This window comes from Bos indicus, chromosome 9, assembly GCF_029378745.1.
Source record: "Bos indicus isolate NIAB-ARS_2022 breed Sahiwal x Tharparkar chromosome 9, NIAB-ARS_B.indTharparkar_mat_pri_1.0, whole genome shotgun sequence".
Taxonomy (NCBI): domain Eukaryota; kingdom Metazoa; phylum Chordata; class Mammalia; order Artiodactyla; family Bovidae; genus Bos; species Bos indicus.
Genome location: NC_091768.1, coordinates 9,468,231 through 9,492,924, shown reverse-complemented (window position 1 = coordinate 9,492,924; position 24,694 = coordinate 9,468,231). Strand labels below are relative to the sequence as shown.

The following is a 24,694-nucleotide window of genomic DNA, read 5'->3' as shown; positions in this document are numbered from 1 at the left end:
TCCCAATTATATTTAGGATCTCAATCAGGATGCAATTCAGAAATAATTAGAAAATGCCAGCAGAGCAGATATACTGAAGAAAATCTACCTTGAACTTCAAAGTTCTGGAGCAAAGTAATGGGGTAAAACCCAACCTTTCTGTGTAGAGACACAAAGAACAATCTATCATAGTGGCTGGCTTTCACCTGACTTGCCTCTTTCCAGCATCTGTCCTCATGAGGCACTGCTTTGGGCTTCCAGGCTGCTCATAAGGGTTAAGGACCAATGTGTCATTCAGACTCATACATTAGACAGAACATTCACATGAAAGTTTTTGTAAAACACTTAACTGTCCTTCACTATCTCTTGGAGTTTGCTCAAACTCATGTCTGTTGAGCCGGTGAAGCCATCCAACCATCCTCTGTCACTCCCTTCTCCCCTTCTCAATCCTTCCCAGACTCAGGGTCTTTTCCAGTGAGTTGGCTGCTCTTCGCATCAGGTGGCCTAAGTATTGGAGCTTCAGCTTTAGCTTAAAGCACTTAAGAACATTTTGTTTAAATCACCTATAAGTCATAAGAAACGGCTGTCATGAAATTATAGCTCATAGAGGCTTGTAATTTGGCTGACATTTCTTGATCCTTTAGAGCAATTGAAAATGCAGAAAGTTTATGGCTCTTGACATTTTGTTCTTTTTATAGATGAATGAATAGTGTATGGGTCAGATCAGGATAATCTTATCAGAAGCACTTATAAATATCAAGCATTAATATGAAGTTGTCATATCATTTGAAACACAAACAAACTCAAAAGACTACTTTCATTTTCATGTACATCATCCAGGAAATGTAATTATTTATCCAGCAAACTCAGCGTTCAACTTAGTTGAACTTTCATTAGAAATGAAACAAGCTTTTAGCAGATTTCATAAAAGTGTATGAAATTCTCAGGGAAAGAAATGGAAGAGTTCATATGATTCCTTTTCTCAAAGGGCTTAGTGTTTCCAATAAAAAAATGAAATTAGTTCACAGAATGAAATTAGAGTGTTCTTCTGGTGCAACTACATTATAAACTGTACTTTCCAAAGTCTTTAATCTTTTAAGACATATGTAGAATGAGTGGCACAACGAATTATTTCGGAAACTTTATGAATTTCTTCTACATGTGTCCTTTTGAAGTCGCAGAGGTAATTTAAAGGCAAACATCTCTGTCCTGAGTCTTTTCACTCTTCTGAGGTTCAAGGTCATTTGCCAGCGACTGCTTTAAAATGTACTGTAGACCTGAGATTTACTCTGGGTTTTAGACAATTATGTGGAATTCAAAATTTTACTATGCGTATACCTCTAGAACACATAGTCTAAATGAGAGGATAAAGCGTGTACACAAATAACCATAATCTAAGTTGGATGGTGATGTACGTGCTGAAAATTCCTAATTGCTACTTCCTGTAGATGTTTCAGGAGTGATGTCTATCGAACAGTCTCTATTCACAATGAGCAGCGTAAGGCCTTTCAGAGCTCAGGATGAACGCTGAGGAGGCTGCAGACAGTTTATACAAAGGTCTCTGCCTTCAGTCGAAGACGGGGAGAATACTTTGGTGACCTTTATATATGTGTAGACAGAAACCTAGGTAGCTTGATTGCTTTGTTGATGTAGTAAACATACATTTGCATTTCGGCAGACCGCCTGGTTGACTGTCCTGCTTGTGTGTTTCTAGGGCAGCAGAGGTGAAGTAGGACCAGTGGGACCCCCAGGGCCACCGGGTAAACTGGTAAGTAGCATTTCTAGTCCTCAGCAGTGGATTTGCTTTATGCAAAACATAATAAAATTTTACAAGGGAGCAAAGAGAGAAAAGCAATTTGCAACGGGTAATCGAATCATCCTTGTTTGGTTTCTGTTCCTATGTGAATATGTGAAATGTAAATGGGGAATTTCAAATTAAATCTAGGAGACCCTCAGAGGGTATTTTAATCAGTATGGTTTGTAGCATTTATTTTAAAACTGGGGGAGATACGAAGTGCTCCATTTGGCCATGGTTGTTCTTGGACTGGGAGAGAACCATGTGTGAAAGCTGCCTTTCACTTCTCCAGCGGTGATGTTTACACAGCTGGGGAGGCAGGGACTCAGCTCAAAGAGCCCACTGTTGGGAAGGGGTACAAACCCAGGAATCGGGGAGCTCAGAAGTGGGATGGAGGAGGGCCTGACTGTCTTCTCCTGAGATCTGGGAGAGTGGGAAGTCTGAGCAGCAATGTTAAACCAACCTCAGCACTTCTAGGCATGAGTTACGTCTGGTGTGTGTACTTTCAGCGTCGCAGTAACAGCGGGTCTGGGGGATGTGTTTTATTTCAGGGTTCTCTTGGCAGCCCCGGCCTCCCTGGCTTACCTGGCCCCCCTGGACTTCCTGGGATGAAAGGTGACAGGGTAAGATACCCAGCCCTCTGGAAAGTTCCTTATTTGGAAGGGTAATTTCTACTATGTTGAGAAACCAAGCTTGCTTTTGGCCCAATGGAGAATTTTTCTAGACATTGCCATAGAGAACTATCAAGAAAGATTTCTAAAATTACAGAGAGCTGAGATTAAGAAGCAAAACAACCTATTAATCATTTATCAGATGGAAGAAAAATAAAAGCCGAGTAAAGGAAAAATTTCAGCTGTAATCACACTTCCTATTCAGTTCTCTATTTCTGCTCTTACTCGTCACATTAACATGGATGTGGTCAGAGGGCACTTCAGGTCACCAGTGATTTTGCACAGTTGTCAGTTTCTCCAGGTCTGATGCGACTCGGCTAGAGAGTGAGGAGATGGAGATTATTCATCCTTGTTCCTGTTCACCAGCCCAGTAGGGGAGTTGGTTCACTTGAGATTGTATAGTTAAAAACCTCAAAATACTGAAAAAACATGTTTTATTCATTGCAGGGTGTAGTTGGTGAACCTGGTCCAAAGGGTGAACAGGTAGGTCCGGGCATTGGAATCCTGTGAAATGTGTGTTTAACGTGTGCTAATGTGTTTCACCAGCAGGGGGCACGGGCTGATCGGCTGGTGTGGGTAGAATGTGGAGGCTCCAAGGGCTTTATTTATTTATTTATTTAAAATTATTTATTTAATTGGAGGCTGATTACAATACTGTAGTGGTCTTTGCCATACACTGACATGAATCAGCCATGGGTGTACATGTGTCCCCCATCCTGAAACCCCCCCCTACCTCCCTCCTCATCCCATCCCTCAGGGTGGTCCCAGTGTACCAGCCTTGAGCACCCTGTATAGTGGGTGAGACCCAGGGTCTAATTAGGTTTGTAACCTTATCTACTGTTTTAAAAATCCAAGCTAACGGTGGCTCTGCCTTCCAGAATACACCCTGTCCTTCCTTTGAAAAGAGTGGCCCTCTCTCTAGTTCACCAGATGGGTTTACTCCAGTCTGATGGAGCCTCCATAGCCTCATCACAGTGTTTTGGTTTTTCTTCACTAAGAACTTAGCAAATACAATGCATATGAATTAGAGTTAGTTTTTGTCCTGAGGTTTTTTTTTCCCCCCCACTTATAAGAGCCCTTTTTAAGTCTTTCCTAATTATCCAATTGCTGACACAGTCATTCATCCTTACCTTTAGCTGAAACTCAACTTCACCTTCTGGCTTTTCTCTGATCTGTGTCCTGGGTTGGACTAGCCCCTGACAGCTAGATTGGAAAACCATTAAGGACATGTCGTATTTCTGTGTGACCTTGGGAGCACTGTGGGAACTTCTGAATTTTTATCAGTGTTGACTGGGTAAATTTGAACCAAGGGACTAAGAACTTTTAAAATGTGACTTTTAATTTTTAGGGTGCCTCTGGTGAAGAGGGTGAAGCTGGAGAAAGGGGTGAACTCGTAAGACATTTTTCCTGGATATTGGTGGAGCCTCATTGATTTTGAACTGAATCAGATATATTTCCTTCTTCTTTTCTCCGGCCCTGCTATACTTGCTGACTTCTTTCAGGGCTAAGATGTTTCTTACATAAACTTGCAAACCACCCCCCGGAACTGAGCCAAGGTCAAGTAAAATGCAGGGGAAATACCCTGGCGTGGGTAGACCTGGCCTAAAGCACTGGGAGGACCAAGAGTTCCCTTTAGAGGGCACATTTGCTCATTTTTTTCCATCTAGAAACTCCAGGTGATTCTTATATGACTGCAGAAAGTCTATGAATAGTGCCTATCATGGAAACAAAGCTAAAGCTTTATCGTGGTTTATATTAATAGTTTATTGTAGATAGAAAGCTGTGGTCACAAGCTTGACTGTGGGTGTTTTGCACGGTCTTTTGGAGTCTAAAACCAACTCCAGAGGAGGCTTCTGCTGAACCTCTAGGAAGGCGGGGAGAAGGAGAACAAGTCATCACTGCCTGCAGCACTTCTACCTGCCTGCTCTTCCTTCCGGTTACAAAGTAATCAAACAGGACCTACCTAGTGTGGAAACTTACACTTGGTCCTTTGCTGTGGGACTGACAGCGTTCTCAGAAAATAGTTTCAGAGGGTTTTTAGTTCAGGGGAAAATGCTGAATAATATTTTATTCAGGTTTTTTAGGATTTAGAGTTAATATAAATGTAACATCTGAATTAGACAAAGCTTCCTAACTGGAAGCTTTAGATAACTAGTTTATCTAATTATCTAATTAGCTTCCTAATTAGATAAACTAGAAAAGGATGATTTCAATTTTATATTCTGTTGAAACTGTTCATTTTATAAGCTGAGAGAATGTTTAAAAATCATCCTGTTTTGTAATGAACATGCACCAATGTGCTAACGTGAGCTGAATTCATACCTAGAGCTAGTGGTAGGAGATATGCAAGTTTTTTTTTTTTTTTTAAAGCATGCATATTTGATTTGAGGGATTTTTAAGAACACTGCTAGAATTTCAAAAATGAAGTCATTTGATTTAGATGTCTATTATGTTTTATAACAGCATGCTAGTTTAATATCTTTTGACTTACATGTTTTAATTCTCAACATTTAGCATTTTAGATCTGGATGGAACCTTAGAGAGCCCTGATTCAACCCTACTATTTAACAGACGAGTTAGCCAAAGGTTGGGGGTTTACAGAGTTTACACAGGGTCATAAAGTTAAATGGCAGAACTGGGACCAGAATCCAAATTTTGACTCATATTTTTTTCCTGCAGTGTCAGGGTTCTTCTGTTCATGGCTTTCTATTGACTTTGGCAGCATGATAAACTTTTCAGTGTTTTTTAGTAAACTATCAAATGTGAATACATTGTTCTAATATGATTTCATTTTATTGATTTAGGGAGATATAGGATTACCTGGCCCAAAGGGATCTGTAAGTATAATGAATAGTAATGGTATAAAAATAAAATATCAATAAAGCCATAAAACAGAATGCTTTGCTTTATGAAATCATTCTGTAAAATTCAATTCTAAAAGGACTCACCTTTAAGGAAGTTAATGTCTGAATTTATGCTTTAAGTAGTGAATTAGTTCAAAGGAGAAAAAACTCATAACAGTGTAAATCGATCTGCCTTTCGACCTAACCACTCTAAAGGAAGTTTTTTTTTTTTTCATATTATAAATGGCTCACTGAGTATATATTGTAATTTCTTCCACAAATGAATTGTTTTACAAGAACTGACCTGTGCTTTGCAGTGACAAGAACATAACTGAATTTCATTGTCAGTCGTATCATTGCAAATATTTCAGTAATTTTCATAATATCCTGTGTGTTCTAGTTGGAGAAGTAAGATATAGGCATGGTACACAAGAAAATATGGATAATTATTAGGGCTAGAAAATGATCATCTCCTTCAGTTTATCACTTTTCAGAAACTAATCTGATGTGCAAAGAGATTAGATGTATTCAGAATTATATAATCAATTAGTAGCAAACCTAGAATCTCTTGCTACTTTGAAAGGAATATACACCCTAATACAATAACAAATTTAAGATATTACAAGGAGAAAGGATGAAGCTCAGACTTCAGTGTCAAGGGCATCTATCAGGAACTTCCATTAATCCCCAAGACCTTCCTTTGTCTGGACTCCCTGCCACTCCTCTCTGTCCAACAGATGTCAAGTGACATCTAGATTAAAAGATAAAGCTTACATATCTATCCCTCTTGTGCTTAAAACCCTTCAAGAATAGCATTTGTAGAATAAAATCAGACTCTTGGAAAAGAATACAAAGCCTTCAATGAAGCAGTTGCAGCCTCACCAGCCTCATCTCTGACCTCTCTGGATGTCATCTGTTTGTGGTTCTTTTTACTTGGCATATGCTGTTTAATGACATGTGCTATTCTCCTATTTTGGGGCACTCTTTCTCTTTCCGTAGATCAGCACCTCCTACCTAAGCATTTAGCCCAATCCTCTACCCAGCCTTCTCTGGGAGGACACACCCAGCCTTGGTTACAGTGTCCCGCCCAGAGCTCTTCACACAGCCTTGATATGGAAAGTTTTATATTATCTTTCCTGTGTGCATACTGGACTTCCTGGTGGTTCAGATGGTAAAGAATCCTCCTGCAATACAAGAGACCCAGGTTTGATCCCTGGAGAAGGGAATGGCTACCCACTCCAGTATTCTTGCCTGGAGAATTCCATGGACAGAGGAGCCTGGTGGGCTACAGTTCATGGGGTTTCAAAGAGTTGGACATGACTGAATGACTAACACACACACAAATGCACACACCTGTGTACATACGACCTCTATGCCTTAGAATCTTCGACAGAAATGGTTTAGGATTGAGAAACACTGTAAAGGGTAAGCCTGGATGGAATCTGATAATGGAAATCCTACCTCACTGTCTAGAAATAATCAGTAATGTTCAAAGGCAAGAAGTCAAGTTATAAAAGAGAAAGATGGATGAACAATGCAGGTGTCAAAGTGAGTTAATTTCATTTATTTATTTTTCTTTTATTTTTATTTTTTAATATAAATTTATTTATTTTAATTGGAGGCTAATTGCTTTACACTATTGTATTGGTTTTGCCATACATCAACATGAATCTGCCACGGGTATACACATATTCCCTATCCTGAACCCCCCTCCCGCCTCCCTCCCTGTACCATCCCTCTGGGTCGTCTCAGTGCACCAGCCCCAAGCATCCAGTATCATGCACTGAACCTGGACTGGCGATTTGTTTCATATATGATATTATACATGTTTCAGTGCCATTCTTCCGAATCATAAATTTGGATGCAGTACTAGGAATTAGCTCTTGATTGATCACCTCCCTTCCCACCCCATCTTTTCTGTCACTACCCAAGGAATACTGATGAAATTAAAATGTAGCGTCTGGGATTCCCGGGAGAAGGCAATGGCAACCCACTCCAGTACTCTTGCCTGGAAAATCCCATGGGAGGAGCCTGGTAGGCTGCAGTCCGTGGGGTCACTTAGAGTCAGACATGACTGAGTGGCTTCACTTTCACTTTTCACTTTCATGCACTGGAGAAGGAAATGGCAGCCCACTCCAGTGTTCTTGCCTGGAGAATCCCAGGGTCAGGGGAACCTGGCGGGCTGCCGTCTATGGGGTTGCACAGAGTCGGACACAACTGAAGCGACTTAGCAGCAGCAGCAGTCTGGGCTTCCCAGGTGGCACTAGTACAGAACCCGCCTGCAATGCAGGAATGTAAGAGAAGCGGGTCCAATCCCTGGGTTGGGAAGAGCCCCTGGAGTGGGGATGGCAACCCACTCCAGTATTCTTGCCTGGAAAATTCCATAGACAGGGATCTGGCAAGCTATAGTCCAAAGAGTCACAAAAAGTTGGACACGACTGAGCACACACACACTGGACTTTTTTAGAAGTTGCTATACCTTGCATTCTAGTGACCTGACAATACCCAGCTTTAGTTCCACAGCACATCCTTAGCTGTCTCCCTTGAACCTGACTCTCAGGAAATCTTTTTAAGCCATAATTTCTTCAAGAAGCAGTTTTGACAAGTTGGCTTAGATGAATACCATTTTTTTTTTGTACAAAGAGATTGGAAAAAGCATACTCCCTGAGCTTTCTTAAGATGTGTCTGGTGGAAGCATCGCTTCATTACCATTTTTCCTTCAGTTTAAAACATCTGAACGTTTGAATGAGTTGACTTTTCTTAGAGAAACGTTGGTATGAAAAGGAAGCTGGACGGAGCAGCTTTATGAATATCAGATCTAGAGCAGTGGCATTCCCCCACGCTCTTTCACTTTTATCTTCTCATTTTTATTCTGTAAATAGCAGTCACTGTAACTGCTATGCCACAAATTCCACTGGAGGTAGCTTAACAAAAAATTAGTTTCTCTTTAAAACAGTTTTTGTAGATGAGGACTGTAAATATGCTTTTAGTGGTCTGCTTTCAGATGAAAAATTTAACTGGTATATGGTTTCATTTTAAGGAAATAATTGATTTGTTTTTTTAAGCATCTTTATTTTTTGATAAGTTTTATTTTTTTTATAAATTTATTCATTTTAATTGGAGGCTAATTATTTTACAATATTGTAGTGGTTTAAACATCTTTTAATATTTAGATTTTTAACTTCCTGTATCCTTAGATAAATTATGGACTCACTCTTTTTGTTCTGGTATTTTAAATGCAGCATTTTAAATGTGTTGATTTAATTCACGTTAGTGTTTTATAATTCCTGGATACATCTGGCTTCCTCAGATTCTCCAAAGAATGTTATAAAGGCTAAATAATTTATGTTCTTGGAAATATCTTTATTTTATGCTTTCGTATTGGTGATACACAGTGTAACATGTCTTATGAACTCAGTAGTCTTTCTGTGGCCCCAAAGAGTTAACACGTTTAATTAAAAACAAACTTGCTCTCAGAAATGGCTTAAAGTATGAAGAACGTGATTTTAAACTTTAGAAATAATATCTAGGCCCCAAAGAAAGATCTTTAAAATGTTTACTTGAATTGGAATTCTGAGAGACTGGAGAGTTAATTGTGTGGCATGACGGATTTTCACCTTGAGGCTTTGTAACCTCTGAGGCAACACCTACTGGTGCTTAGATTTTTAACTTGGGAGGCAGTGTCGGTGAACCTACAGTTTCATGTCAGTGCTTATTTCAATCTGAAGCAGGCGCCCTCCTTGTGTTCAAGCTGGACTTAACATGCGTCCCTGTGTTCCAGGCGGGGAACCCTGGGGAGCCTGGCGTGAGGGGACCCGAAGGCAGCCGGGGGCTTCCTGGAGAGGAAGGACCCCGAGGCCCGCCCGGCCCGCGCGGCGTGCAGGGGGAGCAGGGCGCCACCGGCCTGCCCGGGATCCAGGGCCCCCCGGTGAGTGCGGGCCGGCTCCGCGGTTTTCCCCTTGAGGTGCCGCCCCTTGGCGGGGCTGGGAGCCGGGGGCTTGAGGGGGGCTGGAGGGGGGCTGGGGGAGGGCTGAGGTGGGGGTGGGAGGCACCCGACCTCAGCTCCGCAGCGAGCGTGGGGCCAGTTCTCCTGTAAATCCAGCCACTGGTCCCTTGCCCAGCCTGTTGGTTTTCCATTCAACAATGCCCCCTTTGTAGGCTTCGCTAGTGGACAAACTGGCTTTTGTCTTTTCCGTCCCAGGGCAGAGCACCGACTGATCAGCACATCAAGCAGGTTTGCATGAGAGTCATACAAGGTAAATAAATCGTCATGGCTTGACTTTTTCTAGGCTTTAAAAGGTGGGGGATTTTCAATAGTATTAATTTCACTTCTGTTCTGTACAGTTTGTTGCCATTTGCTTATAGCCTCAAGGAAAAGTAGTACATTTCTGGGTCAGCCTACACACAGGCATGCACGCACACACACACACACACACACAGGCGCGCGCACACACACACACACACACACACACACACATACTTTTTCCCCTCCTTTGGAAAACAAATTCTCAGGCTCTTTCCCTTCTAAATGTCCTACCCCTTGGTGTGTCCCTGGCATTGACCTAGGCTCTCTCTGCAGATTATATGAGAAATGATCAGTAGACTTCTGCCCTTAAGAAGCTTAAGGCCATTATTTCCATTCATGCACCACATAGGTAGAAAATCTATAACTGGAATTTTGCCAAAATGGTGATATATATTTTCACATTTCTTAACCTTTATCTAAATTCATCTGTAGTTATGGCAGTTCCTATTTATTGTCTGATTCTGCTGCTGCTGCTGCTAAGATGCTTCAGTCGTGTCCGACTCTGTGCGACCCCATAGACGGCAACCCACCAGGCTTCGCCGTCCCTGGGATTCTCCAGGCAAGAACACTGGAGTGGGTTGCCATTTCCTTCTCCAATGCATGAAAGTGAAAAGTAAAAGTGAAGTTGCTCAGTCCTGCCTGACTCTTAGCGACCCCATGGACTGCAGCCTACCAGGCTCCTCCATCCATGGGATTTTCCAGGCAAGAGTACTGGAGTGGGGTGCCATTGCCTTCTCGATGTCTGATTCTAGTTGGAACTAATTCTGTCATGAAGAAACACTTACCTTTTATGTGTTCATGAGATAGTCTAGCTTGTCAAGTAGATGCATAGAATTTTGCAGGATGAAATTGTCACCTCTATATTTGGAAACCAATATTGAAGACATATTATTTTGAAAGGATATTTCCATTTTAAGCATTTCATGTTGAGAAAAGTATGACTTTATGCTAACCCTCACTTAAATAAGGCCCACCTAGGGTATTCATATATGACCAATTTAGAAATTTTGGTGAGAAATATGTTTCGAATTCATTTTCTCCTTCACACCCAAAGCTTTAAAAAACATTACACTAGAATATTTCCCTTAGAGTATTTTAATGGGAAAATGTTCTTATTCTCTGGTTTTAGTAGATGATTCTTGATCTATTTAATGGTTCCTGAAAACACCTACACAGTTATAAATTTTTAAAGACAGATTGTGACCATTCCCAAGAAGCAGGCTCTCATTAACGTCTGGTGTATCTTCCAGGCATGAAAAAAACTTGAGAAGGAGAATTATTAGCAAGTCATGGATCCTCAGGATATTTCACATAAAGTAATATGTTCAAGCTAAGCACATGAGCCCAGGTCTCAAACGGTGTCTTAGTACTAATTCTGGACAATGTCCTTGGCTTTGACACAGCTTTAAGATGTCTGCTTCCAGCTGTGTTGAGCAGCTCACTTCCTTCCCATCCTGGGTTTTCAGATAACCAGCCAGGTTCAGGTGACACACTTATCCTTTTGGACACGCTGGGTCCTGAAGGTTAAGGTTCTCTATCCCTCTATCCTCTCCCCTGCCTCAAGGCAGCAGGACCAGCTCTCCCCGCAGAGGGCTGAACACAGTGGCATCAGCGATGCCTCGGGGCAGAAACCCTGGGGGAAAACCAACCAAGCTTTATTCATCCCTCACCCCCAGTTCTGAAGCTCTGGTGAAGCATTTAGAAAAAAGGCACCTGAAATAGTTCGCGTTTCCCTTGAATCGCCTTCATGTTTCTGACTTCCGTGGGTGGTTTTGTTTACTGCCTTGTAGAGCACTTTGCTCAGATGGCTGCGAGTCTGAAGCGTCCGGACTCCGGAGCCTCGGGCCTCCCTGGACTGCCTGGACCCCCTGGCCCCCCGGGCCCCCCTGGAGAGAATGGCTTTCCGGGCCAGATGGGACTCCGCGGCCTCCCGGGCATGAAGGGTCCCCCTGGTGCTCTCGGTGTGAGGGGCCCTAAAGGTAAGGCCTTTTACTCATGTGGAACCAGGAACACACACTGGCCATTTTTTTTCTTTTTTTAGGTGAATTCACTTGTCCTGGCAAGTGCCAGGTGTCTGTGACGTGAAATTATCGTTCTGTTCTGTGGGGCTGGTGAAGATTAAAAAGCTGTCATTTGGTATTTTCTTGACCTTGGTGTGTGATGGCAATAGACCCAATACCAGAATTCAGGTTCCTTGACTTTTGGTCTCGATCTTTTCCAGTCATGCTGCTTTGGTCGTAGTTCAAGATAAACTTCAGGATCGTTCAGACTTTTTGTTTGTTTTTTGAGACCCTGAAATCATTGTAGAGGTCTTCTGAGATGGCGACTGGCTCTGGAGTGTATCTATTACTTCAACTAATGAGGCTTGTTAGCAGGATGTCAGAAAAATCTCATCGCAAGTTAAAGCTGCCTCCCTCTTCTTTTATTTATTTGTTTTTGGCCATGCCAAAAATATGCATATGGGGTCTTAGTTCCCTAACCAGGGATCACACCCATGCCCGCTGCATTGGGAGCGCAGAGTCTTAACCACTGGACTACCAGGGAAACCCCCTTCTCCTTTTAAAGAGTGACATTGTATATCTGTTTTGATGGATTATTTTTTTCAGCTCTAAAGTACAACCGTATTCCTTATTTAACATGTTGAGAGGGTGTGAGAGAGTTTGTTTCTCCTTTTATTTAAAGCAAGTTAAGCTCTTGAAACCGGTGTCTTGTAGGAAAATAGGATTGTGAGTGTGTTAGGTATTCTGCAGAATTTGCAGAAGAATGGGCTGCCTCAGATGGTGCTTGCTAGTTCAGGTGAGTAGGTCAGCTTGGGGCCAGTGTACCCCGGATAATTGACCAAAAGGATGAAAAGTTTGGAGTTTCTGTATCACGATGAGTGACTGACAGCTTTCTGGGAACTTCAGAAAGACGTGGTGTCAAAAACAAGAGAGGTTTCTGAGCCATACAGCAAATTGTCATTAGCTATCTATTTTACATATGGTAATGTAAGTTTCCATTTGACAGAAAACAACAAAATTCTGTAAAGCAATTATCCTTCAATAAAAAAACAAAAAAAAACAAAAAAAAACCAAGAGAGGGATTTCTGTTTTTTAGACAGAGATGCTCCAATTAGGGATAAATATGGTGCAAATGGTCAGAGGTCAAGCAAGCTGTCTTTCTGGATCTATAATTGAATGGGAGATGCATTTAGCTCACAACACCCTCAGTTGGAACAGTGTTGTTCACTATTTTTTTTTTTTTTTGGCATGTAAAGAGCTGCATGTTAAAAAAAAAAAAGAGAGAGCTCTAATTGGGGCCTCTTGTGAATTTGGCACAGTTGCCATGTTTTTGGAGGCTGGACAGAGTCATCTATGCAGAGAGCTCTGAGTTCAGCTTACAGAGAGCTGGACCTCTTCTCTGAAAGGATCCCTTAGCCATTCATCTCGGTCACACTCTGAGCTTCTGTTCAGGAATTCATACCGGAGGTACTCCCTGTGATCACGCCGCACTCACCCGCAAACGTAAACTGTTCTAGGGAAGCCCATACCGTGGTCGGACTGTTGGCTTAGCTGTCTCTGTTGTGCTCCAGCCCACGGTGACTCCTCTGCCTGCATGTGGTCACTAAAGGGCACCAAGGAGCGGTGATTCACAAGAGTGGTCCCCGCGGCCTCAGCATCACCAGAGACCTTGTTCGGAAGGCAGATCCTCCCGCCCACCCAGGCTCCCTGAGGCAGAGACTTTGTAGAGGGGCCCCCAGCGGAGATGTGCTCGTGCAGGGCGGTTGCCTGTCTTCCCTGGGAAGGACCGCCTTGTAAGGTGATGGGGATCACAGCCCTGTTTTCTTCGGCTCTAAGGAAGCCTCCATTTTGGGGGCTGAGCTTAACCTTGAGTTCGTAGGAGCCAGCTCCTGAAGTCCCATCTTCCGTCTGAGGAAGGAAGAGATCTGTGTGCTTGCTGAGTCAGGACGGCCTGCCCAGGGGAGACAGCCCGGGCTGCCCATGGAACTTACCCGAGGAGCCTTCAACCCTGCCTGTGTCTGCAGCCCCTTCCCAGATACTGCGATCTACTTGGCTTGGTTACTTGGTGCTAAGTCACTTCAGTCTTGTCTGACTCTGTGTGACACTACAGACTGTAAGCCCACCAGGCTCCTCCATCCATGGGATGCTCCAGGCAAGAATCCTGGAGTGGGTTGTTATGCTCTCCTTCAGGGGATCTTCTTTACCCAGAGACTGAACTCACGTTTCCTCCGTCCCCTGCATTGGCAGGCGGGTTCTTTACCACTATCCACCTGGTTACTTGGTGTCAGACTTTAGAAACATTCTGCAGGTGATCTGAATGTGCACGCAGGACTGAGGAGCACTCCTAACACGCGTACATGACCTGAAAACTTCCTGGGAAGCTGGGAGTCACAGTGCAGAGTTGTGTCTGGGTGGGGCTGGATGGGCCCCAGCAAGCGAACCTTATTTTGGAGGAAAGAAAACTATATTTCTATATTTGAAACCCGAGAAGTGTCTCTGGCACTGAGTCCATCCATCAAGCAGAGTTTGATCGTATTTGGGACTTCCTCCTGTTTCCTGCAGGATTCATGACATAACTTATAAACTAGAAGTGAGGCTGTTCTTTTCTTTTTTCTAAAGACGTTCTCTCCCTGCCCTCCTTCATGCCTTTCTTACCATTGGGTGCCATTAAAGCAGCATCTTCTCTCAGTTTTACTTGTTAAGATTGGGATGTGGGCAGAAAGGAATAATCAGATTTTCTATATGATTCAGTGCTGACACACGTTTGAAGATGTACAGTTCTAGGTAGCTGGCCTTGACCTTTCTTGTCCTCCACAGACATTAATAGTCCTACTTAGTAGAAAACACGTGGTGTTCTAACGCCCAAAGCTTAGAGCTCAAATTTTCCCTGAGAATAAACACTCCACCACTTGAAACTTTACCATTTTACTGATCAGAGAAGAGATGTGTTTCTTTGCCTTTTTTTTCATCCTTAATAAGAGAAGGGATGATGGGAGTCTGGGTTTGCCATAGTCACTTTGAGGGTGTTTTCCAGGGAAATTCCTAAGCAGACAAGTTTAACTATTAATAAACCAGTTTTACTAAGCTTTTAACAGTTCAGGCTGTATCTTAATCAAATTACTGTTTTTTTCCTTAAAAGTTACTTGGAAAAACACAGCGGAACATTTTTAACAGGAGCTAGTAGAAATAAGCCTCAGACCACACTCAAAGCTTCCATTGTGTTTGAGTATTTTGTTTGTTTTTGCCGACATGTCTTACACACTTCTACGCAAACGTGTTAGGGCTGTGTGCTCATTTCATGAAAGGTGACCCCTGACTGGCCCTGGGTTCACTTTTCTTAGAATTAAATAAGTCTTTCTTGTCCTAAATACTCTTTATAAATGTTTGTGGTTTGTTAATTTTAAGCCCCTTTGAGACAGGCTGTTTGTATTTTAAAATCTTTTAGTGGACCTCAAGCAGACATGTCTCTGTGTCAGTGACAGCTAGGGAAAGTACACCGGCACACCTGAGCCTCACCTTTTCCGGTGTTCATCCTCGATTGAGGATGGAGCAGAGTATAGCTTCCAAATAGATGGATTCAGTAGCAGTTTTGGAGCAATATGAATTTCTCTAGATTCCCCCACTCTGAACATAAAAAGCTATTTTTCTACTCAAAGTGTCTATCCCCTTCCTACTGTATCCAAAGCATCTTTTATAAGCTTTTTATATGTCCTTTCTGACACAACAGGCTAACAGAGGTGGGCTTTAGCTCCCAGGCCAGCTCTCTACATCTTGGAGGAAGATGTGGCCAGTGTTTGCTGAAGCAGAGTAACCCTGCGGGGAGCAGAGCCTGCACAGCGTAGCTGCCGCAGGCTGCAGTGTGGCTGTGTCCTGGGCCTGTCGAGAACGTGTTTTTCCATGACTGACCTCCAGAAAGAGCATCGAAGCTAAGACAAGGGTCTTTTCTTTGATTTGTAAAAGATGTTATTCTACATATCATACAGTGCTGTTAATTAATGTTACCACGCTGTGTTCCCTTCATTCTGCAGTGTCCAAATATGCTGGCAATTCCATCCAATGAGTTTTTACTTTCAGATCTTGTATTTTTCAGTTCTAGGATTATGATTTTTTGTTAAGGTTTTCATATCTCTCCAGAAATTTCACATCATTTCACCCCTTATATCCATTTTTTCCTATGACTTGGTTTACACACACACACATATATATATATGTTGTTTTAAAGAGGCAGTGGTCTTATTCCTTGCAAACATTTTGAAGTTGGTGTGGCTTCATGCTAGAATGTGCTTAACTGTCACTATCTCCGTGAAAGTTGCATTTTAATTTATAATCTTCATCTTGTGTTTTCAGAAAATGTGGCACTTTCTCACTGCCAGCCTTGAGAATTACAGTGAAATGACATTTAAATTGCCAAGTTAACAAGAGAGCATAAGCTGTTAGTTTTTAAAATGCTAATTGTCATATCTTCCTACTATAGTAATATCATATTGATGATGAGTGTAAAAAATAGCTAGTTTATATATGAGTTCAAGCTGAGCTTGAATATTATGTATATCCTTACATAATATTTATAAAATTTAAATTATCTTTAAAATGTTGATTCATCATATAAATGTTCACACAAGGACATTCACAGCTAAAGTCAAAGTATGATTACTAAACATTCATTTCTTAATTAGAGATTTTTGACTATTTGACAAATGCACAGATGGTTGTACAGATATTCTTCCTGTTTTCTTTCTGTGCGTGATTTTGTTTTTTAAATTGTAACAAACCTGTCGATATTTAATGAGGATGGATTGATACGAATATTTGGATAAAAAGATTACATACAGAACTTATTGTGAAACGCCATTGCATCTTCTAAGGATATAGTATAATAATAGCATACTACTTGGCTAATGGGTAGTAGAAGTTGTCTTCTACTAGGCATAGTCAATGTCATTTAACACCTGTTAACTAAGGTATTAGGGTGTTTTGTTAATGAGGCCAGGTTTCTAAGATTGGCCTCTGCAGGGGCCAGGATAATGAATGCAGGTTTTGTTGTGTGGCTGCTGAATTCCTGAATTCAATCAGCAGTCTTGCAAATGCACATGGTTGGCTGCAATCCAAAATACCTTCCCTATAAATAACAAGACAGAAACGAAACCTAGGCACTGTGACAGCGCAGTTTACATTTTGAAACTTCATTAATTTATTTTTGGTGATGCTAAATTTACATGGTTCAAGAGTTTTTAAATGTATTAAAAAACACTCAGTGAAGAGTGTCTGTCCCATCCCTGTCTCCTATCTGCCTGGTTTCCTTTATCCTTCCATTAGGGAATCGCTGTTCTTAGTTTTCGATATACCCTTACCAGCGATTCTATAAAGGATCTATGAATATATATATATTTTCCCTATGTCCTTTTAGCAACAAATCACATTGTCCTTTAGTAAGTCATCTGGGCCTTGCTTTTTACACTTAACAATGTCTTGGGCATCATTTCACAAACCTTCTTCCTGATTCTTCTTTACCCACGCATAATATTCCACTCCGTGGAAGTTCCATAGTGTATATATCTCTTTAATGGATATTTAGATTGTTTTAAGCTTCTGTTCAGTTTTCTTTCTTTCTTTTTAAAGAGTTACGTATTTCTTTCTTTGTCTGCGGCGGGTGTTCGCCGCTTTGCACAGGCTTTTCTCTAGTGGTGAGCGGGGGCCGCTCTTCCTTGTGGTGGACGGGCTTCTCGTGTTGTGGAACACGGGCTTGGCAGGCAGGCTTCAGTCATTGCGGTTCATGGGCTCTGGAGCGAGGGCTCGGTAACCGCGGCGCACAGGCTCAGTTGCTCTGTCGCGTGTGGACTCTTCCTGGACTAGGGATGGAACCCGTGTCTCCTGCACTGGAAGGTGGGTTCTTAGCGACCGCACCCCCAGGGAAGTTCCCTCAATTTTCTCTCATATTGGATTTGCATATTTCTGATTAAACTTCTTTTCCTAGTTATTGATGATTTAGTCATCATTACAAATGAGACTTTTGTTCACTGCATCTTATAACTGGCTGTTGTTTATATATATAACAAATATTGATTTCCATGTATTTTGTACCTCGCTGAATTCTCTTATTGTCTATAGTAGGTTTTGAGTTGATTTTCTAGGGTTTAAGAAAACAGTCATATCACCTGAAAGCAGGGATGGCTCAAACCAAATAATAATAGTGATAAAGTGGGCGTGTTTGTATTAATAATGTTCTGACTTCAGTGAAACTGCTATTGTGTTTCTTGTTAAGCTTTGTGCCAGCTTCAAGATTGAGATGGATGGACTTTATCATGTTAGGGAAGTAGCTTGGTACTTACTTTATTGAATGTTGTATCAGTGGCTTGTCAGCATCTACCGATACGATCATTTGATTTTTTTCCCCCTTAGATATCTTAATATAATTAACTCGATTTATGCCTCGCTATGTACTTAGTAAGACCTAGTTAGTGGCAACCTCATAACTTTTTGGTTTCTGAACGTAGGCTTTGCTTTAAGTTGAATTTATGTTTATGCTTTATGTTCATTTTTATAGACATACAGAGAAGTAACATTTCTTATGACACACAGGTGATGCAGGAGAAAGAGGGGATCGTGGCCCCCCAGGAAGAGGTCCCAAAGGTTTGCCAGGAGCTCCAGGTCTCCCAGGTAAGGATGAAGGCAGGGTGAGGTGGGAAGTGGTATGGAGCAGGTGGTCTGAACTGGATCACACTGTAAAGTATGGCTCTTTGATTACCTCTGCTTATCATGTGATAATAATGACCGGCATCGATTTTTGAAGACCACCTTTAATGAAGAGTTAAATAGTCTGTAAATCATGTCTGTATTCTTTGAGAGAAGAATACATGCCTTGAAATGTTACTTTCTTAAGTAAATACGTTAAAAATTGCTGTGGAGGTCCAGCCACAATGCACTAAAATTCTGGATGAATGGGGCCCTGTCCGTTTCTAGCCCAGTGGTAGTTTCCTCTTCTTTTTTTTTTAACTAAAACGTCAGAGCAACAGGAAGACGAATCCAAGTTTTCAGCTACTCATGTTGCACAGGGAATAACTGAAATTTTATTCTGAAAGCTTTTCCTTCAAACACCCAGACCCTCCAGAAACCCATATCCCAAAATAAATAAACCTGCGCATTCCTACTCTCAGGAGTCACTCCAAGAATGTAGCCCAGCTGGGTAGACTGAGGTGACACAGTCATGTCTGTGTGACAGCGGGCACTCTCACTGGGTGTCTGCTCTCCTTATACACCGGCTACTCTGTGGCCGAGGTCCAGGCTGTCCCATGTGAATCCGCGGGATGCAACCGCCAAGTCCAAGTGCAGAAGCGGCCTCCTGGGGCCTGAAATCCAGTTCAGGTGAAGAGCGTGAATAGCCTGAGCCTCCAGTAAACGTTGTGAGCGCTTCAGGGCCAAGGCTCAGGAAGGCCCCCTGAAGTCCCTGGGGAGACTGGTCAGGGGAGGGGGCTTATGCAGAAGGAGGGTGGCCCACACTCCTGCCGTGGATCTGCAAAACTTGGTTGAGGGAAATCCAGCAAAGAAATGATCGTTTTCTAATTCTGCTGGAGGCTTACGTAGTCAATCATGGCTATAATTGCAGCCCCCAAACATCATTGCTTTCTAATTATCCATTTCATTACTCCTGGTGATCACTTTCTCATTTAAAATAATTTTTAAAAATATGAATGCATTTGGAGATAGCTCAAACGCTGCCTTTCTAAAATGGTAATTGGTGGGCCTGTCAAGATGTTTTCACAAGTTGATGAATTTTTGTGATTGGAAAAGGAAGCCTTTGTGATCAGAAAAGGAAAGAAAATCTGGCTGGAGTTGAATGGGACCCAGGGAAGATTTTAATAAACAGTAAAGTTGAGGTGGCCAAAGTATTGGAGTTTCAGCTTTAGCATCATTTCTTTGGAAGGAATGATGCTAAAGCTGAAACTCCAGTACTTTGGCCACCTCATGCAAAGAGTTGACTCATTGGAAAAGACTCTGATGCTGGGAGGGATTGGAGGCAGGAGGAGAAGGGGACGACAGAGGATGAGATGGCTGGATGGCATCACTGACTCGATGGATGTGAGTCTGAGTGAACTCCGGGAGTTGGTGATGGACAGGGAGGCCTGGCGTCCTGCGATTCATGGGGTCGCAAAGAGTCGGACACGACTGAGCGACTGATCTGATCTGAAAGTCTGGATTCATTGATGGATGTCTAGCAGAAAGAAAAGGAAAACAGACTTTTCTGAGGACTCGTCTCCCTTATCCATGGTAGGAATAGAATGTTTGAAGGCTAATAAAACAACATCATTACGATTTACCTAATTATCCGTGTATTTGAAAGAGATCCTGACAATTTCTCCTTCTCCCATTTTGTTGGCAAATTACAGTTCCTGGATCAGCAGCTTGTAGTACTGGCACAATTTACCAAAAATACATTATTGTATCTGGTGACTTCTGCTTTCAAAAAAATCTGTTGATAAATCCCATTTTGCGTTTAAAAATAGGAAGGTGGAGACCAGCTTGTATTTGTGCAGTTTGCATGGTGTCCCGGGACCCTTGCTCGGCCTGGAAGGGGCTCCGTGGATTTGCTTTCTAGGACACCAGTCATCCATGTGTGGGTGAGTGGTCAGGTAGGGCAAGTCATCCCCGGCAGCTCTCCGTGACCCTCAGCTGGTCTTCCTTGTGAAAATGACTATATGTTAGTCTTGGAATTACGGCTTAAATCTGGTTTGTTAAAGTCAGGTTTGTCCAGGACTTGGAAGCCTGTCCTGTTTCCTTGCTGCATTTTTCCAGCCCTCTCCCCTCCCTTCCTGGTTCTACCCATCTGTGTTTTTCTGTGCTTTAGGTACATTTTCGTTGAGGGGATATTTGACATTACTTAGGGTGAACTCAGAGTTACAGATTAGTCTTTTAAGAATCGAGGCTCACTTGTCGAAGCACGCAGTCGGGTCTGTGTCTACATCTGCTTTGAGGCACCAGCTGGATCGTTGGTTTCGGGTTGGCTCATATCCCCGTGTGTCTGCCTAAACGTACTCAGGGGACAGTTTCTCAAATCCATTCAGTCCCTGAGCGAGAGGTTTTGGGGCCATTCTGCCTCTAAATCGAGTCCTCTGAGAGTGGGCCCTTGGGAGTGTGGGCTCTGTGATTCAGATATCTGGCTTTACACCTTGACCGTCACTTCCGAGCTTTATGGCGTTGAGCTAGTTCCTGACTGGCTCCGTGCCTTGGTGTCCCCACTTACAAAACAGTGATAGTAATCAATCCCATCTCCCGGAGAGTCTAATTCTGAGAATTAAAGAACAATCAATCCATGAAAGGAGCCTAGGACAGTTTCTGGCTATAGTGGATGCTCCAGAAATGCCAGTTATTCGAACTATTATTAATGTGACAAACGCACTGCTGCATTGCAAGGTGGCTGAAGTGCAGAGCTGGACCCTGGCTCAGCCTTTGTGGCTTTTTCTCGACCTTCTGTCAGTCAGCACTGCCCCTAACACCTCAGACCCTCCGTCCGCTGAATTGCTGTGACTCCAGACCGCAAGTGCAAAGCATTGGTCCCAGGAAATCACGTCACCAAGTAGCTGGGCCGCTTTAAATATCCTTGGGAGACCTTGGAGTGTGGGTAAGAAAGTGATTTCTGGTCTCTCACAATCCTGACAGAAGGAGGACTTTGGGACCCAGGGGAGCCTTCAGGGCTGTGTTCAGGGATTTGTCTGGAGCCTTGTAGATAACACACATCTTAAGTAAAGGAGGGAACTGGCAGAATAGGATATTCTGCGACCTGTTGTTGAATTTGGGACTCGGGTCCTTCTAAATGGAAAGAAGATCGTTTGGTCATTCTTCTTTGTGCTAACATAGCTGATGTATTGGAAGAAATGCAATACCTTCATTATCTGCCAGTTGTCAGAATGGCTGTGCTCCTTCTGGACTGTTTTCGGCCTCTGTCTGCCCTCCTTCTCTCAGCGTGTTCACTGTGAAGTATCGTGTGCCCCTTGAGGGTGTGATGGTCCATCGTCTAATACAGACCTTGGGTTCTTATCATGACAATTGCAGGGACTGTCAAATTGGCTGTAGCACCCTGTCGTCTAAACATGGACACAGATCGTCCAGTTTGCGTCTCACAGCCAGAGGTGGGCAGGGCAGGTGTGTAAGAGGGGAGGGAGGTGGAGCTGGGCTTCCCGGGCATGGGAAGACCCTCCTCATTTAGGAGGATCTGTGGATGTGTTAATACCTGGAAAGCACTTAGCATAGCACCTGGCTTCTGGCAACTACTCAGCAAATTTAGTTATTATTATTCCTCCTTTTATGTTTGAGGAAACACAGACTCACAAAGGTCACGGGCCTCGACAGAGATCTCTCGGGTAGTAAGTGACAAGGCCGACATTCCTGTGTCCAGGTTCTTGCTGTGGACAGTGTCGTGCGGGCGGTCCAGGTGTGTGCTGGGTCTGTCTTGCCATTCTGGCCCCTGACTTTGGCACATTTCCTTTTCTGCTCCTGTCCCAGAGCTGTGGGGACCGCACTGAGCAAGCCCTCTGGGACCTTAGACCCTGCCCCCTGCCTTCACCTCTCCCGTGTCTGTCTCTTAACAGAGACCTTTGGTGAGTGTCTCTTCACCAGTAACTCTTTGTCTGTTGCCACTGGACTTGTTCACTGGGGACCAGTTGCTCCCAATCTGGGGATATGAAGAAAAGATATTTAAGAGTGGGCCCTGACTTCTTTGTGTATCTAAGCGTGCTGGGAGAACGAGGACCTTAAATAATCGTTGTGTGTGAACGTGACCCGGACGTTAGACTGACTCGCACTTATTGTACCAGGTTTCTTGTTCAAGGTTTGCAGATAGATGAGCTTTACCTGTGGATCCTGAGTGAAGAAGTCCCCAGACAGAAAGGGCACACTCGCTTTAAGCTTAAGTCTGTGTGTGTGCTTTCTAAGTTGCTTGGGTCATATCCGACTCTATGCGACCCCATGGACTGTAGCCCTCCAGGCTCCTCTGTCCATGGGATTCTCCAGGCAAGAATACTGGAGTGGGTTGCCACGCCTTCCTCCAGGGGATCTTCCTGACCCAGTGATTGAACCCAAGCCCTTTATGTCTCCTGCGTCGGCAGGTGGGTTCTTTACCACCAGTGGCACCTGGGAAGCCCGGGCTCGACTCTAGCATAGTCACTTACCCCTTTTCTGCGGCTGTCCTGTCTCCACTCTTTTATTGGGGTGTGGGGATCTTATGTAAACAACCCACTTTATACACTAATGCCTGAAACATATGTGCTCTGTCAAGCACTAAGAACAAGGTGAGAAATTCCCTATTGAATGCTGGAAATGATTTCCATGTTTTGTTTTGTTTTAAAGCCTGTGTCTTAGTCCCTTTTATTGCATTGCAGGTGTTATTAGGGCTGAGAGGCTGGGCTTCTGTGTGTGTAACATGACTGCCCTCTAGTGTTAGTACAGAGAATTATACAGACGTTCATTTTTTAAAAAATCATGAAAGGTTTGGCAGTAACATTTTATAGGTCCTTGAAATTTCAGAAAACTCTAACTATTAGGCTGTTAGTGTAGCTCAGTGGAGAAGGAAACGGCAACCCACTCCACTGTTCTTGCCTGGAGAATCCCAGGGACGGGGGAGCCTGGTGGGCTGCTGTCTATGGGGTTGCACAGAGTCGGACACGACTGAAGTGACTTAGCAGTGTAGCTCAGACACCCATGAAGCAGGCAAAGCAGAGTAAGAGCAATTTCGATTCATGCTTTCTCTTCAGCAGTTGAAAAGAGGTTTCTATATTTCTACAACTATATATATATATATATACACAAACACACATATGTTGCATATGTATGCATATGTATGCATATATATGCATATGTGCATAAGTATACATATACCCGCTCCCTCGTGAACCTCCCTCCCACCCCTCCTGTTCTCCTCCAGGTCATCACGGGGCAGCCAGCTGAGCTCCCTGTGCTATACAGCAGCTCCTGCTGGCTGTCTGTTTAGCTCGGTCATGTTTATGTGTCAGTGCCACTCTCTTCCTTTCCTGTCCTCTCCTTCCCCTGCTGCAAGACCGTGCTTTTTGAGCCCCAAGGGCCAGACGGCTTCTGCTGCAGCCCGGACCTCTGCTTGTGTAGTGCCGAGCTGCCAGGGCAGTGTGCAAACAGCAGACACGCTGTGTCCTGATAACACTGTTCACAACCCCAGCGTTGGCTCATGGGCTGCCGTTTGTCCAGCCTGACCATTTAAAAGCGTTTATATCTGGTCTCTCTTTTTAAGCCTTAAAAGACCAACTGAACCTTTAACTGTCTCCGTGGCAGTAAATCTGAATAGGCTCTGCTTAAAGGCAGGGTTCTGCTAAAGCCTTGTCAACAGGCGCCGTGGGTTAGGGGTAGACCTTGTCTTGAGAGGGAAACACAGAATTACCTGCTTCATCACTTGTTGTAGTCAAATGAAGGCTTATGAGATAAATGAAGGGAAATTACTTATATCTGCTTGTCTACAGCCTTGAGATGTATAGAGTCAGAGATAATTATTCCCTTACAGCTTCGCTACATTTTGTCCTGTAATGTGGCTTTTTGTGGACCTAATAGTAAGTATAATGGGAAGAATGTTATGTGTAAAGCAGTGTCTATAATGTAGTTTTCCTTCTAAAAGTATGTGGGCTGTGTAATAAGGCAGCTGAAAAAGACCAGATCACTACAACAAGACCAACAGAAGGCAAATGGGATAAATAAGCTTTTTCTGGGCTCCAAAATCACTGCAGATGGTGACTGCAGCCATGAAATTAAAAGACGCTTACTCCTTGGAAGGAAAGTCATAACCAACCTAGACAGCATATTCAAAAGCAGAGACATTACTTTGCCAACAAAGGTCCATCTAGTCAAGGCTATGGTTTTTCCAGTGGTCATGTATGGATATGAGAGTTGGACTGTAAAGAAAGCTGAGCGTAGAAGAATCGATGCTTTTGAAGTGTGGTGTTGGAGAAGACTCTTGAGAGTCCCTTGGACTGCAAGGAAATCTAACCAGTCCATCCTAAAGGAGATCAGTCCTGGGTGTTCACTGGAGGGACTGATGTTGAAGCTGAAACTCCAATACTTTGGCCACTTGATGTGAAGAACTGACT

The 24,694-nt window shown here is 43.2% G+C and overlaps 1 protein-coding gene across 1 annotated transcript in view; it reads left to right on the top strand.

Annotated features, from left to right (window-relative positions):
- COL9A1 (collagen type IX alpha 1 chain) overlaps positions 1–24,694 on the top strand; it is a 90,085-nt gene that overhangs the window by 62,848 nt on the left and 2,543 nt on the right. The window contains 9 exon segments of the mRNA XM_070795675.1: positions 1,694–1,747; positions 2,326–2,397; positions 2,893–2,928; positions 3,794–3,838; positions 5,250–5,282; positions 9,070–9,216; positions 9,490–9,544; positions 11,385–11,573; positions 18,174–18,251. Of these exon segments, the coding sequence (XP_070651776.1) occupies positions 1,694–1,747; positions 2,326–2,397; positions 2,893–2,928; positions 3,794–3,838; positions 5,250–5,282; positions 9,070–9,216; positions 9,490–9,544; positions 11,385–11,573; positions 18,174–18,251 (709 nt within the window).